The sequence below is a fragment of the Oncorhynchus nerka genome, linkage group LG10 (genome assembly GCF_034236695.1).
Source record: "Oncorhynchus nerka isolate Pitt River linkage group LG10, Oner_Uvic_2.0, whole genome shotgun sequence".
Classification (NCBI taxonomy): Eukaryota; Metazoa; Chordata; class Actinopteri; order Salmoniformes; family Salmonidae; genus Oncorhynchus; species Oncorhynchus nerka.
The window spans coordinates 64462118-64479415 of NC_088405.1; the positions used below are offsets into that span (position 1 = coordinate 64462118).

Genomic DNA, 17298 nt, shown 5'->3' on the forward strand with positions numbered 1-17298 from the left:
AATGTCTTGAGCCAGCAAAACCAGATCTGCCAGAGCCAGCAAAACCAGACCTTCCAGAGCCAGCAAAACCAGACCTTCCATATCCAGCAAAACCAGATCTGCCAGAGCCAGCAAAACCAGACCTTCCATATCCAGCAAAACCAGATCTGCCATATCCAGCATATCACCTCTGGTTTGCAGCTGGTTACACTTCAAATAAAGTAATCTCTTCTATTGAGAAAATCTCAAGCAACAAAGACGTTTGATAATTAAAAACCAATGAAAATCATATAAACCGGACCAAACTCTTATAATTTAGTTGTTGATTGTTAGTTCTCAATTTTATATTTTAATTTTAATAGAAGAAATGTTTCGATTCCAGGCTGTATCACAACTGGCCGTAATTGGGAGTCCCATAGAGCTGCTCACCATTGGCCCAACGTCGTCTGGGTTTGGCTGGTGTAGGTCTTCATTGTAAATAAGAATTTGTTCTTAACTGACTTGCCTAGTTAAATAAAGGTTAACTACTGTTGTGCTGCTGACTGTACAATCCGTCTTCAACTGGAGTGCTGCTGCCTGCTACGTCAGGCACTATGCGACATTTTCTTTGACAATGGAATAGCTAGGTAATGTGAAAGAAAAAGGTATACGTTGTTGATACATTGATGCAATGTTTACCTGGACAAGTCATCGCGCACTATTGTATCATCAGACTATTTGTGCTTCTGTAGCGGATATTCTCGGTGAATGATTTCAGGAATATATCCTACCATGCAGCCGGAAGGAACATTTACATGTGCATGGTTTAGAGTAAGTACTGTATCGCTTTCCGTCTCTCTTTTACGTCAAAACTACTGATAAGTTTTCTAGGGCGAAGGGAGTAGGAAGAAAAACGAAGATCTTTTTGTTCAAGGATATGGAATTTGACCCTCGTCTTCCTGATCGTTTCTATGTGATGCTTTAGTAAGTAGCTACGCCTCTACTAAAACGAATATCCTCTTGTGATTCTATACCACTATAAAGGGAACTATCGTGATTTAGACAGTTTAAAACATCACGGATGCAGAATACTAATAAGGCCTATGCGACATTTCAACGGGATACTTTATTATAGTTTCACATTGTCAATTCTGTCTGCGCCTTCGTTCTCCAACCTGGTATCATACACTAGACGTAATATAGTAAATTAAAAGGATCGGCCACTCATTAGTATAATATGTTATGTTTGGTATGGTTACATAAGACCAAAGGTTACTTACAGGAGTAGTTCACTATTGTACAACTTGATGTTAAATGGTTCCTCACTCTAAAAGTAGTCTATGGGCCAGGGGAAACTGTATTCCATGGTTCAGTTTTCTTTAAACAGCCACTACAAACTTCAGCTAACTTTAGCCACCACAAGTTAATCAATTGAAGTGATGTGGGTATGTGAGTCAAATCGCCTTTAAGTAATATAAAACTAGTTCATTTCCAGTGTTTTGGACATTCTTAATTTTTTTAATAAACATGCTCATATGGCCCCATCACTTCCATTGATTGTTAGCTTGTGGCTAAGGTTAGCTGAAGTTTGTAGTGGCTTTTTAAATAACTGTACCGTGCAATCTACTCTCTCGGCCCATAGACTACTTTCAGGGTGAGGAACCCTCTAACATCAGTTTTCCTTAAGGCAAAAACTGAAGGAGGGTGATTGGGTGGGTGTATAACATGAATATCTAGCAAACCAAAGTTGCGTGTTCAAATCTCATCACAGACAACTTTAGTATTTTAAATAATTAGCAGCTTTGGAACTACTTACTACTTTTTAGCTACTTTGCAACTACATAGCATGTCAGCTAATCTTACCCTTTAACCTAACTCCTAACCTTAACCACAGCAACAACTAATTGGAATTCTTAACATATCATACATATTGCAAATTCATGTCATACGAATTGTAATTTGTAACATAATATACGGTGTCCACCCACTCTTCCCAGAGTTGGTGAAAATGTGCATTGGTGATGACATTTCACTTCCTTATGCTATTAAATACATTTTACCAAGACAAATATGGTTTTGAATCTTTCAGTGGAGTTTTCTCCAACATATCACATTATATCAAAAAGTCAGATTTCATAACCTAATACATCCGATAATTAGCACCGAGCTCTATTGAAAGAGCGGTGGAGTTCTCTCACTCGAAACTTATGAGGATTTAACATTTTGTGGTCATCGTCAACCCAAAAAAAAAACAAAAAAAAAAGTTGTTCCGCGGGTCGCAAATAGCATAATTAGCATGACACGAGCTGAATGAATTGTTAAAAGGCTCTGTTGACATTTCAGAGATACGCTTTCTTTTGTAAGAAGTCTTGGAAAAAGAACAGAAACGTTGCATTAATATGAAGAGCATATACTAAAATACATGTTGTATCACAATCTATATCTATCTTACCTCTTGATTTTTTAAATTTTATTTTACCTTTATTTAACTAGGCAAGTCAGTTAAGAACAAATTCTTATTTTCAATGACGGCCTAGGAACAGTGGGTTAACTGCCTGCAGAACAACAGATTTGTACCTTGTCAGCTCGGGGGTTTGAACTTGCAACCTTCCGGTTACTAGTTCAATGCTCTAACCACTAGGCTACGCTGTCATCCTCATTTGAGAAGAAAGATGTAGAGTTCAATGGTGAGCCTGTCAGGTAACCTTCTTTCTCGGACAGCATCCAGCCTAGATGATGCGATACTATTTCTCCGATTTTTGCCACTTTGTCTCTGGTCTCCTTTGAGTTTAGTCGCCCTATTGTTGACAATCCTACAAAGGTAAAAATGCCAGTAAGTTTTGAATGGATTATGATAGAGACATGAGGTTTGGACCATTGGTTTCTTAGGCCATTATCTACACAATTAACATATTATTTCACTCATTGATCAAAATATGTTTTTGATTGTACACCTTATATCAGGGATCATCAACTAGATTCAGCTGCGGGCAGTTTATTTTTTCTTGAGCAGATGGTCAGAGGCCAAAACATAATTACAAATAATTTGTAGAATGCAAATTGACCGCAAGAAACCTGAACAGATATAATATTTGATTGAAACATAATAATTTCAAACCTTGCTTACATTTTATATACGATCATATATGCCTCTTTGTTATGCGTGGCAATACATGAACAGATTTCCAAACTTAAAATCATTAGGAGCTGATTTCCTGGTGTTTTCAGTCTTATGTCCAACAATAAAAAATCTCAGAAAACTTGGGGGGCCAAATAAAACCTGGACCGCCAGTTGGGGAACCTGCTCTATATCATACAAAATGTGATGATAGAAATCCACAAATTAATACATACAATACGAAACGTAACATATGCTAATTTGAACGTCCCTGATTTTCATTTACTATGTTACGTCTACCCCTGAGTCCCACTCACATGCCAAGATGTTCCGTTTTTTTCTAGAGCGCTTTGGAACTTATATTTAACTGCAGGGGGAATGGGTGGAGGCTATGGAAAATAGAATGATGGCTTCAGTGGGGAAATCTATAGTAGGCAATAGGCCTGTCATTTGAATGACTGACTGGCTAGACAGTAGATATTTTCTAGAGAATGTTGATTATGGTGTAATAAATTAAGCAAATATCTGGCTGATTGTAGATTTTGATTACATGGTAGTTTGTTTTGCAATCATTTTGGAGCCACCAAATTGGCAGCAATCCATGGATTTAAATGCTTTTTGTGTTTCCTTGTGCTGTAAATGTTTTTTTGTTCTGCAATTGCCATTTATCCATAGATGACAAGATGCTACCTAGAGAAAGCAATAGAGTGAACTTTGGGATTGTAATTTGCTGTGCAGTGTCCAGTGTGCACACTTAATAACATTTCTCATGTTTTGGTGTGTTGACCCATCCACAATTCAGAAATGTTTCCCTCCAAATGAAAACAACAAATGTTTCTTTATCCATGACTCAGAATAAGCCTACAGCACAAACTCACCAGTGGGTATAGATTTATGCTGGGAATTAGGAACCACTGTAGGGTCCCCTAGCGACAGTCCCTATGGTGAGACTTGTACAGCTTACTAGAATCTGTCCTGCATTACAGCAAAGACAATGTAGATACAGTACCAAGACCACTGTCAGAGCTAGGCTGATACTCTGCATAGTAAGAGACGTGGAGACAGTGATGCACATTTTGTCAATGCATCGCTCTCTCTCTCTCTCGATTTTGTTTCACCTTGGACTTGGTTGCCCTGGAAACAAAATCTACTCATCCAATCAGATCCCTCTTCCCACACGCATTTGCACAGACCCTTCTCTCTCATTGTGTGTGCTCCCTCCAAGACTTCTTATGTGTCACACCGCTGATGATAAAACCAGGTATACACCACCAACACACGGTTGTACTTTTTGATGCTGTTATCATGTCATTTGTTCCTCTTCAGATGGTGTGGTGGTGTGTGATCGGTGTTATCTGGTTCACTGCAGTGTCTGAGGCACTTGAAAGGTCCCAGGATTATATTTAGACATGTGAAGCCCCAGTCTCTCCTAGTTCATAGATCAGTTCTCCCCACTATTTATAGTCATCTGTGTTAGGTGGCCTTTAATGTAATGTACTTCATAGATAACGTGTCTGAAAAAATTCTCGGCCTTATTGACACAGGCCTGCAATTAGTCTAAATGGCTGTTATTGCATTGTACAGTTCCACTATTGTCAAGTATTTTCTATGTAATACAGTAAATTCAGCTAGATTAAGGTTTTTTTCTGGATACTATAGCGAGATGTTTGAAAGATTATGGTGATGGAATGTGATTCATATTTAGTGGAATTTTTCTTTGTGATGAAAGGGATAGGGCACAATGGCCAGTCCAGCACCAGCATGCTGCAATACCCCTCCATGTCCAGATGGGGGAGCGGCGGAGGCCCAAAAGACAAAGCACTTCATCACGGACGACTGTGAGCTGAGCAAGGAAGAGCTGGATGGCCTCATGAGGGAAGGAGGTGAGGACACAGACCCTAGTTGTTGATGTAGCCTATAATGTTTTATTCCCTCCATCCAAATACCTTTACATCACATTAGACTGATAAGACTTCAGTAGTGGTATTGAATTATTCTGTAATAGATTGCCTGTGTCATCTGATCTCCCCACAGAGGAAAGTCGTCCCTTCCTGGTGGTCCATCATCTGCTTGATGTGAAGGAGGCAGGTGTGCCTGTGTTACTGCCTGGGACTCCAGTCATCTGCAGAGTGGACAGCACCGAGAGATACACTACGCGCTCCAAGGTGTGTGTGTGTGTGTGTACATAGTGTTTATTCATGTGTCTGTATATTATATGCACACCTGTACCTTTCCACATGAGCACATGTTTACATTATGTGTCGGCTACACAAGTCAATGGTATGTTTTCTCTTCCAGGTCCGTGTGTGCACTCTGTACACTGTGAAGCTGGCCCATGGCAAGTTCACCTGGACGGTTAAAAGGAAGTACAAGCACTTCCAGGAGCTGCACCGTGACCTCTACAAGCACAAGATGATGGCCCACTTCCTGCCTCTGGGAAGGTCCGACTCAGAGCACCAATCAGAACTCAGACATGCAAATCAACCCATTATCTGTGCTGAGAATAATTTGTTTAGAGGGGATGTACTTCAAATCAGAGTGAAGGCCTGTTGTGATTTTGGTACGAGTTAAAGCAGTAAAATGTTTAGAATATTAAAATGTTTATTTTTTAGATTTGCAGCCCAGAGAGCGCAACTGAGGGCTATGACAGAGGAGATGCCAAGTCTACACGGGACTGAAAGGATGAGACGAACTTCCAGCAAACCGGTATCACTCTTACAACCATGGAACCACACATACTGTATACAAAAAGACAGACACTGATAAACACCATGGTACACATGCAGACAGAGAGCCACACATCACTCAGTCTTACATCTACATAGTTGTAGATAATTCCCTCCACACAAAAAACGAGGGATCAATCTTGTGACTTTTTAAAATCATTATCAGGGGTTCTTCTGTCTATCGGACCATTTGATTTGTTGACATTTGATAATGTAGGTCCAGTCAGTTCTGATGTCTGATCTCTCTGTTATAGAAATACCTTGAGGAATACCTAAACGGCCTTCTGGAGAATTCCTTTTGTAAGAACTATCACGGCATGGTGAGTTAAGATGGCACACACATACACCAATTACCATTCATTGTCAGACAGTGATGATAGCACATCCTATCTTGTTCTGATTCCAGCTGGAATTCCTTGATGTCAGTGCTCTCTCCTTTGTCAGTGAGCTTGGACCCAAAGGCCTGTAAGCACTATTAATAGTCTATGAGAGTGTGTGTGATGTTATATGAAAAAGAGAGACAGTGTTATTCAGTATATTTTAATGTGACTGATTCTATGTCTGTGTGAGTGATGTCATTGTGTTTCAGGGAGGGTTCCATCTTCAAAAGGTCAGGAGGTCACCGTATCCAGGGGTTGAACTGTATTGGTCATCACCAGTTCTGCTTTCGCTGGTCAAAGCGCTGGCTGGTGGTCAAGGACTCCTTCCTGCTCTATATGAACCGGGAAAATGGGGTCGTCTGCTTCGTACTGGTCTTTGACCCGGAGTTCAAAGTTCAAGTGGGTCGTGCATATACTGACACCAAGTATGGGGTTTGCATTCAGAACTTCACCAGGTAAGTTCATAGTGGAATCCAAAATATGATTACTTTTTGACAGACACTCAAAAGTGTACCCTCAAATAGACACTTGTATTCCTAACTGTTTTTCTTATTTATGAGTCAATTCCTAGCTGTTTGTGTATTTGTGCGGGCAAGTATTGTCTCGCTGTGTAAACTCGTGTATGTGTATTCTCGGGATGGGCATTTGAAATTATTTCATTATTCAAATAATGCCATGATATTTTTTCGGATATCCGGATAGTCGAAATACATGTTTTTAAATAATTATGATAAATGTTTTACTTTAATGGAAACCTGGCCTGTCTTGACTACATCAAATTGTTGTGAAATAGCTAGCTACTGCAGCCAGATAAGTTAGCCAGCTAAAGTAGCAAAGCTAATAGAGGCTATTTTGCTGCACTCCCCATCCAATGTCTACAACAACTCCATTCATATGAAACCACACACACACCTGTTGGTTCATCATTATAGCCTACTCCTTTTCATTTAGCCTTTTTATTTCCATAAGTTTAATTCCATTTGGCATTGGTTAGAAATCGCCCACTTCACTTGCTACACTTGGAGCCTCTGAATGTAGCTCCGCTTTGTTTGACTGACAATAACAACAAGCTACATGTGTGAAACCATAGACATTAAAACCAGTGTGAAACGTGTGTAAGCTACCGGTTTGTCTTTTTTATGCGGCACACTCATAAAACATAGTTTTATTACCATTTTGTCTGTAATGGTCTATTCTTGTAGGCCGCCGAGTGGCGCAGCTGTCTAAGGCACTGCATCTCAGTGCTAGAGGTGTCACTATAGACCCTGGTTAGATCCCGAGCTGTATCACAACCGGCCGTGATCGGGAGTCCCATAGGACCGCGCACAATTGGCCCAGCGTCGTCTGGGTTAGGGGAGGGTTTGGCTGGGAGAGGCCGTCATTGTAGACTAAGAATTTGTTCTTAACTGACTTGCCTAGTTAAATAAAGGTTAAATTAAAAAAAAGATTTCGCAATATCAGATCATTTAATTTTGGACAAAGCCTTAAAAAATTATAATAGACAAAGCCTTTTTATAAAAATGATTACTCTCCCAAGTAATCGAATAATAACATCTGTTCGAATAACCGTGCCCATCTCTATTGTGTTCTTACATGAGTGTTTTTTTTTCTGTGTGTAGGAATCTGGTCATCAAATGTAACAGCTACAGACAGGCTCACTGGTGGAGCCATGAGATCAATAGGCTGGCTGAGCCCTGTGAATTCCTCCAGGTCCAACGCTTTGGGGGCTTTGCCCCGCCACGGGAGAACACACTGACTAAATGGTCAGATGTTGCTTCCAATTAGATGATAATGTGGTATGTGTACATGCTGTATACACCCTTAACTTGAATGTAATGTCTCTGTTTATGATTTGGTCATATTAAAGGTATGTAAATGGAAGTGGCTACTTTGCAGACCTGGCTGATGCTCTGGAGCAGGCCAAGGAGGAGATATTCATCACAGACTGGTGGTGAGAAGCAGAGCTAGCACCATATAAATATATTTGAACATTCTATTATTATACAGTGTATCTCTATGGCTAGTAAGCCTACTGTGTGTTCCAAGACTTGTACTGATGTAAGCACAGTGCTCTCCATAATTATAGAGAGTGGTTATCCAGAGCCATATACATTATACTGTAGAAAATGGCTCTGCCGTGAGCTAAATAAGAGCATACAGCCAACAAAACAAGTATTTGATCTCCGTGTCAACGGAGATCACTGTTTCCAACATGTATTAGGTTTGTTTCGAATTAGTCTGTAAATAGCAGGACACAGTGTAAATATGTACATGGTTAACATTGCATGGTGAATATGTCTCTCTCTCCCTCCCTCCCTCCCTCCCTCCCAGGCTCAGCCCAGAGGTTTTCCTGAAGAGGCCAGCTACAGACACATACTGGCGCCTGGACCAGATCCTCAAACGCAAAGCAGTACGAATCTACTTCCCAACTTTCTCCTATCAACATGTTTCTAGTCTCCCTTTTACCTCTCCTCCCTCCTCTCCTCTGAATGCACTGAAGGTTAATCCCTCCTTTCCTCATCCTTTCCACCTTCTGTGTAGCCTGGCAAAAGTGTACCTCATGACCACACAGCTGTGACCCACTGGTCTGAAAAGGAGGCTGCCTGTTAATGAAATCTTGATTGGTTGGTTGGTTCTCTGGAATGTAATTTTTTCCTGGGGGGTTGAGATTGTTTGGTTTGAAAATCAAACAGTTGTAATGGAAGGGGGTGGCACTCTGGGGGTGTGTGTGGCTGTGCCTGTGGGCGTTTGAGTGAGAAAGACACTGAGGAGACCCAACCAGTAACAGCACAGCCCCCTTCATTATCAACGCATCGTGCCGACAACATCAAAACAGCCTTTCCAGACTCTGAAGTCAGAAGGACTTTGGTATCAGCCAGACTACCTCCTGTGTATATCCATCCTTTCTTTTCTCTGTGCAGGAACAAGGTGTCAAAGTATGTGTGCTCCTGTACAAGGAGGTGGAAATGGCCCTGGGCATCAACAGTGGCCACAGCAAGAGGACACTGATGGACATGCACCCCAACATCAAGGTCTGTCTGAGACGCTCCAATCTCTGCTCTGTGGTCAGGTGGTGCTTTACACCTGAAAAACCAATCCACATAGCTGGCTCTTAGTCCTAACATTGTAGCACAGTGTCACACTAAACAGAGGAATCATACACATCCTCATGCTTTCATTACTATGTTATGTTAATCTGGGTATTTTAATTTAAATTCAAAACTTTATTAGATTTGTGTCCTTAGCTTCCCTAACATCTTCCTAACAGGTGATGCGACACCCCAACCACATGTCCGCGGTGGTGTTTCTGTGGGCCCATCATGAGAAGATGGTGGCCATTGACCAATCAGTGGCTTTTGTGGGAGGCTTGGACCTGGCCTTTGGGAGGTGGGACGACAGTCAGTACCGGTTGACTGATACGGAGACAACCAATCATATCTCTGAAGAAGAACCAAAGGCTCCACTGGCTGAGCCAGAAGTGAGACACCTCAAGACAAAGTCAAGATTATCTTGTGTTGTTCTGTTCTGGTAATCCATAGTTCAGTGTTACCTGGTGTTGAGCGGTGACTTCATTACCAGACTGTCCTACTCTGCCCCCTAGGCAGCTGATTCGGGTGACCAGGTGGATGGGTCAGACTTGGCCCAGGATCCAAAGCCTACAGAGCCAGAGGAGGTCAAGGAGGTCAACCATGTGGACCTGAAGAACAACACCCAGTTGTGGCTTGGCAAGGACTACAGCAACTTCATCAGGAAGGACTGGGTCCAACTGGACCGCCCATTCGAAGGTACAGTATGCACACACGATAGCTCAATTCATAACCCCCCCCTATTACTCCCGCACTCACTAACACACACGTACATGCATACACAACACACCCAAGAGGGCTCATTCTTAAATGTAAAGTCCTTTGTTCCCCAGACAACATTGACCGCACTGAGGTGCCCCGTATGCCGTGGCGTGACTTGTCTGCTGCACTCCACGGCAAAGCTGCCAGGGATGTGGCCCGCCACTTCATCCAGCGCTGGAACTTTGCCAAGGTCAGAACCCAAATAAGAGGTTCCTAAGGATCTTTCTTTCATGACTTTACTTTGATGTGCATTCAGAAAGTATTCAGACCCCTTGACCTTTTTCCACATTTTTGTTATGTTACAGCCTTATTCTAAAATGGATTCAATTGTTTCCCCCCTCATCAATCTACACACAATACCCCATAATGACAAAGCAAAAACAGTTTGTCCCCTCCCACACAATTCTTGTCATATCCAATTGTCCCATCGCTGCAATTGCCGTAAAGACTCAGGAGAGGCAAAGGTTGAGAGCCATGCATCCTCCAAAACACAACTTTGCCAAGCCGCACTGCTCACTAAACCCAGATGCCAGCCACACCAATGTGTCGGAGGAAACAACGTACAACTGGCGACCGAAGTCAGCGTGCATGTGCCCGACCCACCACAAGGAGTCGATAGAGCACGATGGGACAAGGACATCCCGGCCAAACCCTACCCTAACCCGGACGATGCTGGGCCAATTGTGCGCCGCCCTATTGGACTCCCAATCACGGCCAGTTGTGATTCAGCCTGGAATTGAACCAGGGTCTGTATTGAGATGCAGTGCCTTAGACCACTGCGTCACTCGGGAGCCCATCAAATGCCAGTCCTACATTTTCCAACAAAACATAGCTATCTACCTAACGTCACAGAGTTTCTAAACGCAGAGGCGCAACATCGCGAGACTTGCGAAACAATCAGACCAAGCCAGGGTTTGGGGTTTGAGAAGTCAATGAGAGAAGTGAAATATTCTTCCTTAGCAGTTTATTTTCTCGAAATCTAAAGGCACAACTGAGATTCCAGTAGTTGAACATTTTATTACACCAATCTCGTGAAAGGGACAAACTGACATGTTTTCATTTGTCAAAAACAACTTTATCGAAGGAGTGCCCTTACAAAAAAGATTGCCGTTTTGAAACTGCAGTAAAATGCATTCGACTGTGGTATTTTGGACTGCAATGTTACTGCAGTAAAAAAAAACTGTTATTTGGACGCAGTAGTTGGGGCATTCTGCAGTTATACTGCACTCTTAATGCAATTTTTTTTCGTACGGGTGCCTTCGATTTCACGGCCTGCAAATGCGCATTTCGGTGCTAGACCCGATGATGTGTTTCTACAACATGAGCATAGCTAGAAAACTTCGCCATGACGTCGCCTATAAGTGTGATCGGGGATTTCTATTGGAGAAGCAGTTTTAGCCTATCTTCATACTGTACTGTCTTTGCTAACGTACATCAGTTCAAAACCAACACCAAATTTTGGGCAAACGGTCACGCTGTTACCTTAGAATGCAAACAATGGTATTTTGCAACACTAGCTGGCTAGCTAATCCATAGTCCAAGCTAAGGTAAAAGCTAGCCAAATTTCACTGAAACAAATGCACATGTATACAGTGCAGTTGGGCACTCCATTGTGCAAATGGATGCTTACTAGCATCAGAAAAACTCACCAGTTTCAAATTTCTAGAATAGATTCCAATACACACCTTCTCCTTTCTTCTTAACATTTTATCCAAATCTGTGCTGATCAACAGTGCCAAACGAACAACTCTGCCATTTGACCATCTTGATTGTATATGCAGATCTGATTTGGATGCTGGACTAGCCCATGTCCAGCATCTCTACCTGTGTGAAGCTAGCCACAATAGATGAATTTGTGGGTTGCATTCAAAATAAAAAAAACAACTATTGAAAGTGAATTTAAACGGATACAAGTAGTGTAATCATGCCATATTTCGACTAGTTAATGCTAAACAATAACGGAATGTTATATAAATACAACAGAAGACAATCATTCAAATCGGTTGAAATTGCACTGGATGTATTAGACTTTAGAATTGCTTTGGGAGCATACTTACAGTTGAAGTCGGAAGTTTACATACACTTAGGTTGGAGTCATTAAAACTAGTTTTAGAACCACTCCACAAATTTCTTGTTAACAAACTATAGTTTTGGCAAGTCAGTTAGGACATCTACAATTTTTCCAACAATTGTTTACAGGCAGATTATTTCAATTATAATTCATTGTGTCACAATTCCAGTGGGTCAGAAGTTTACATACGCACGTTGACTGTGCCTTTAAACAGCTTGGAAAATTCCAGAAAATTCCAGAAAATGATGTCATGGCTTAGAAGCTTCTGATGGGCGAATTGTCATAATTTGAGTCAATTGGAGGTGTACCTGTGGATGTATTTCAAGGCCTACCTTCAAACTCAGTCCCTCTTTGCTTGACATCATGGGAAAATCAAAAGAAATCAGCCAAGACCTCAGAAAAAAATTGTAGACCTCCACAAGTCTGGTTCATCCTTGGTAGCAATTTCCAAATGCCTGAAGGTACCATGTTCATCTGTAATGACATCTGAAATGTCCACCGGTCTGATGAAACAAAAATAGAACTGTTTGGCCATAATGACCATTGTTATGTTTGGAGGAAAAAGGGGGAGGCTTGTAAGCCGAAGAACACCATCCCAACCGTGAAGCACGGGGATGGCAGCGTCATGTTGTGGGGGTGCTTTGCTGCAGGAAGGACTGGTGCACTTCACAAAATAGATGGCATCATGAGGAATAAATTATGTGGATATATTAAAGCAACATCTCAAGACATCAGTCAGGAAGTTGAAGCTTGGTCGCAAATGGGTCTTCCAAATGGACAATGACCCCAAGCATACTTCCAAAGTTGTGGAAAATTGCTTAAGGACAACAAAGTCAAGGTATTGGAGTGGCCATCACAAAGCCCTGACCTCATCCTATAGAACATTTGTGGGCAGAACTGAAAGTGTGTGCGAGCAAGGATGCCTCCAAACCTGACTCAGTTACACTAGCTCTGTCAAGAAGAATGGGCCAAAATTCACCCAATTTATTGTGGGAAGCTTGTGGATGGCTACCTGAAACGTTTGTCCCAGGTTAAACAATTTAAAGGCAATGCTACCATATACAAATTGAGTTTATGTAAACTTCTGACCCACTGGGTGTGATGAAAGAAATAAAAGCTGAAATAAATACTTCTCTCTACTATTATTCTGACATTTCACATTCTTAAAATAAAGTGGTGATCCTAACTGATCTAAGACAGGGAATTTTTACTAGTATTAAATGTCAGGAATTGTGAAAACATGAGTATGTATGTAAACTTCTGACTTCAACTGTATATGCACTGTACAGCCTAACCCTATGGATGTTGCACTCACGTAATGGAGTATCCACCTACTCAGTGACACTCACAGAACACAACCGTGTAGAGTTTACATCAAATATTAGTGTTTTCACTCTTATTGTGGGACTCTAAACATCAGTGTTTAGAATCTGATGATCAAATGAACCACATTAAGCTCACCAGTCAACCTACTGACGCAGCTCTAAGTGTACATGGGAATATCTTTGTTTAGTCTCAATGGCTGAGTTATACAACCTTCAAAAGTCAATTACTTAAAACCGTTTTCCTTTACTGTGCTTTCAATGGGCATTGAGTCATTTTACAATGTAAGACTGTCACAGTCAATTGAGCTATTCATCTTCTGAAAACTGCAGACAATTACTGTTGACTGTCCATGGTAAATTCTAAACATAACTGATTTGAGCTATTAGAGGGCAGCAGACCAGGGTTTAAATCAGCAACCCTTGCAGGTATGCAAGCACACCATCTGTGCCATTAAGGCCAATACCTTTTGACCAAATTTAAAGGTTAAAATAGCTCATTTCCTTTCTTCACGTTGTTGAAATGTTGTATAATGCACCTTTTTTAAAGCTGCAATATGTAATAAAAGTTAGTTATAGATCTGTCATTCTCATTAAAAGCAAGTCTAAGAAGCGGTAGATATGTTCTATGTGCGCTATTTCTATGCTTCCCATTTTGTTTTTGCGTCTTACTTTCGGGTTTGCACACCAGCTTCAAACAGCTGAAAAACTTTTTTTTTCACAGCAGTTTAGATGGTACAATGATTCTCTACACTATACTTTCTTGTTTTGTCACAAACTGAAATTAGGCAAACTTAGAATTTTAGCAACCGGGAAAGGGCGGCGCGATTTCTACATAGTGCACCTCTAACAGAAAATCACCTTCCGGTGTAAAAACAATTGGAATTAAAAACATATTAAGTTAAAGGAGAAGTAGGCATTGGTCTGAAGCTGAAAAAGAAAGGAAATTCACATGAGCAACACAATACCTACTCCACCCATGCTCTACCAAGGTTTTCCAGCACTTACCATTGACCTACTACAGTAGCTATGTTGGTCTAGACATACTACTTCAAACGATGTATATGCAGGTTGCTTAGGATTCAAACCTTCTCAAACAGCCTAATTCATACTCTTCAGAGGAATAATGAACTTTACAGTATCCTGCTATTAAAATAATGTGTGTGCGTGTGTGTGTGTACCAGTCAAAAGTTTGGACACACCTACTCATTCCATTTTTTTTTTTAAACAACTATTTTATGCATTGTAGAATAATAGTAAAGATGTCAAAACTATGACACAACACATGGAATTATGTAGTAACCAAAAAAGTTTTAAACAAATGAAAATATATTTAAGATTCTTCAAATAGCCACCCTTTGCCTTGATGACAGCTTTGTACACTCTTGGCATTCTCACAACCAGCTTCATGAGGTAGTTAAATGGATTGCATTTCAAATAACAGGTGTGCCTTGTTAAGTTTAATTTGTGGAATATCTTTCCTTCTTAATGCATTTGAGCCAATCAGATGTGTTGTGACAAGGTAGGGGTGGTATACAGAAGATGGCCCTATTTGGTAAAAGACCATGTCCATATTATGGCAAGAACAGCTCAAATAAGCAAAGAGAAACGACAGTCCATCATTACTATAAGACATGAAGGTCAGTCAATCTGGAAAATGAAACGCTATGATGAAACTGGCTCTCATGAGAACCGCCACAGGAAAGGAAGACCCAGAGTTAGCTCTGCTGCAGAGGATAAGGTCATTAGAGTTACCAGCTTCAGAAATTGCAGCCCAAATCAATGCTTCACAAAGTTCAAGTAACAGACCCATCTCAACATCAACTGTTCAGAAGAGACTGCGTGAAATCAGGCCTTCATGTTCGAATTGCTGCAAAGAAAACACTACTAAAGGACACCAATAAGAAGAGACTTGCTTGGGCCAAGAAACACGCGCAATGGACATTAGACCGGTGGAAATCTGTCCTTTTGGTCTGATGATTCCAAATTTGAGATTTTGGTTCCAACCGCTGTGTCTTTGTGAGACGCAGAGTAGGTGAACGGATGATCTCCGCATATGTGATTTCCACCGTGAAGCATGGAGGAGGAGGTGTGATGGTGTGGGGTGCTTTGCTGGTGACACTGTCTGATTTATTTAGAATTCAAGGCACACTTAACCAGCATGGCTACCACAGCATTCTGCAGCGATACGCCATCCCATCTGGTATGCGCTTAGTAAGACTCATTTGTTTTCAACAGGACAATGACCCAACACACCTCCAGGCTGTGTATGGACTATTTGACCAAGAAGGAGAGTGATGTAGTGCTGCATTAGATGACCTGGCCTCCACAATTGCATGAACTCATCCCAATTGAGATGGTTTGGGATGAGTTGGACCGCAAAGTGAAAGAAAAGCAGCCAATAAAACAGGACCATGTTTGCAAAACATGTATTTGAGCTTATGTCAATATTACACAGGTACACTGACGGTTACAGAATTCAGGAATCGAAACAGGCTCTATATATGAGTGACTTTGACACCACCACTTGTTATGTTGGGCACCTATTGACCAAAAAAACATGTTATGAAATATATATTTTTCTCAATGTCATGCATTGCTAAAATAAAGGTTTATGGAAATACAGGTAGGTACCACATTACTACAAGACAAGCAGCTCGCTCAATCAAGCATGATGGTCGTTTTAAACGTGAGCTTGTCTGAGACGTCGGACTCAACGACAGTTGCTATCCATTGAAGCACTGCGATTGGTTGCCCACAATTATGGGGCAGGGCTTAGCAAAGGGTCAATTGCATGGCTTCAATATGGAAATATATTGTTAAACATAGCACTTTGAACCAGTGACGGGCAGTGAGGTCGGTGGCTGGGTGAGCACTGTTAATGATCAAAGCCAGATTTACTCACAAATAAACTTTGATGAAGCCCATGTTCACTATACAACACATGGCTCCAACAACCAGAGTGACATATGCTATTAACTGAAACTGGCAAACAATTTTCACCAAATGTAAATACCAATGTAGCCAAGACACACAAGTGACAGCCTCCGTTGATGGCATATTTCATATAATCTGACAAAATTACAAACTGCTCAACTCAGCCATGTAGCATCCACAGTTACAACTGATAGGTGGCACTAAAATAACAATATGGACAGATTTCATCGGAATAACTCGCAAAGCAAACTCCATAGCCTTTCACAATGGATTTACAAATCTTCCAATGTGCCGCGCTCGCAAATACACACACATATAGAAGTGTTAGAACCTTTATTATATATGAACAATCAAAATGACTGAAATGTAATTCTAGCTTGATATACAACATCCCTTTGGATGCATTTGATTTATTCTCATGATTCAACAGTAGCTTAACCCTCAAGGGAAAATGCATTAAGGCCAATGTTTACTTGTAAAGCCCGTTCGTCTGGTGAACCTCTCGTGACAGCGTTGTAGAAGTCACAGCAGAACCCCATGTCCGTTATTTTATTTTGAATGCACACACCAGGCCCACGGCCGTGGGGGAGGCCTCCTTCGATTCCATTTTCACACTGACACAAAAAGTCATACACAGCTAGCAGTTGGGGAGATGGTGGTTGCCTGTCATGAATAAAGTCAAATATTGTTTGCTGTATGTTGCCTCTGTCTGGTCTTAACTTTTATTATAGTTGACTTTCCACTCCTCGAACCCTCCAAACAGCCGTTACATTACTCCAACTTGGAAAATAGTTTGAGGCGCAATGATGCAGTATGGTAGTGTCTATTTGTCAGGTTGTAAAAAAATGGCTAGCCGGAGCTCGTCTGAGCAGTCTGCTGTGAATGCCCTCGCCTGCTGGTAATTAATGCTGATTGTTTTTAGTGCTGTCCGGGTAGAA

The 17298-nt window shown here is 41.2% G+C and overlaps 1 protein-coding gene across 2 annotated transcripts in view; it reads left to right on the forward strand.

Annotated features, from left to right (window-relative positions):
• Nucleotides 1-504: 504 nt before the first annotated feature.
• LOC115135834 (phospholipase D2-like) overlaps nt 505-17298 on the forward strand; it is a 42545-nt gene continuing 25751 nt past the window's right edge. The window contains exons 1-15 of one of the 2 annotated variants that reach the window (XM_029670956.2): nt 505-942; nt 4806-4959; nt 5111-5241; nt 5375-5517; nt 5689-5782; nt 6057-6122; nt 6209-6267; nt 6392-6637; nt 7802-7945; nt 8050-8133; nt 8514-8592; nt 9104-9214; nt 9451-9660; nt 9784-9967; nt 10102-10220. In XM_029670956.2, coding sequence (XP_029526816.1) covers nt 4818-4959; nt 5111-5241; nt 5375-5517; nt 5689-5782; nt 6057-6122; nt 6209-6267; nt 6392-6637; nt 7802-7945; nt 8050-8133; nt 8514-8592; nt 9104-9214; nt 9451-9660; nt 9784-9967; nt 10102-10220 — 1812 coding nt within the window. In that variant the 5' untranslated portion in view covers nt 505-942; nt 4806-4817. The remainder of the gene's footprint in view (nt 943-4805; nt 4960-5110; nt 5242-5374; nt 5518-5688; nt 5783-6056; nt 6123-6208; nt 6268-6391; nt 6638-7801; nt 7946-8049; nt 8134-8513; nt 8593-9103; nt 9215-9450; nt 9661-9783; nt 9968-10101; nt 10221-17298) is intronic. The other variant, XM_029670957.2, reaches the window with a different exon arrangement.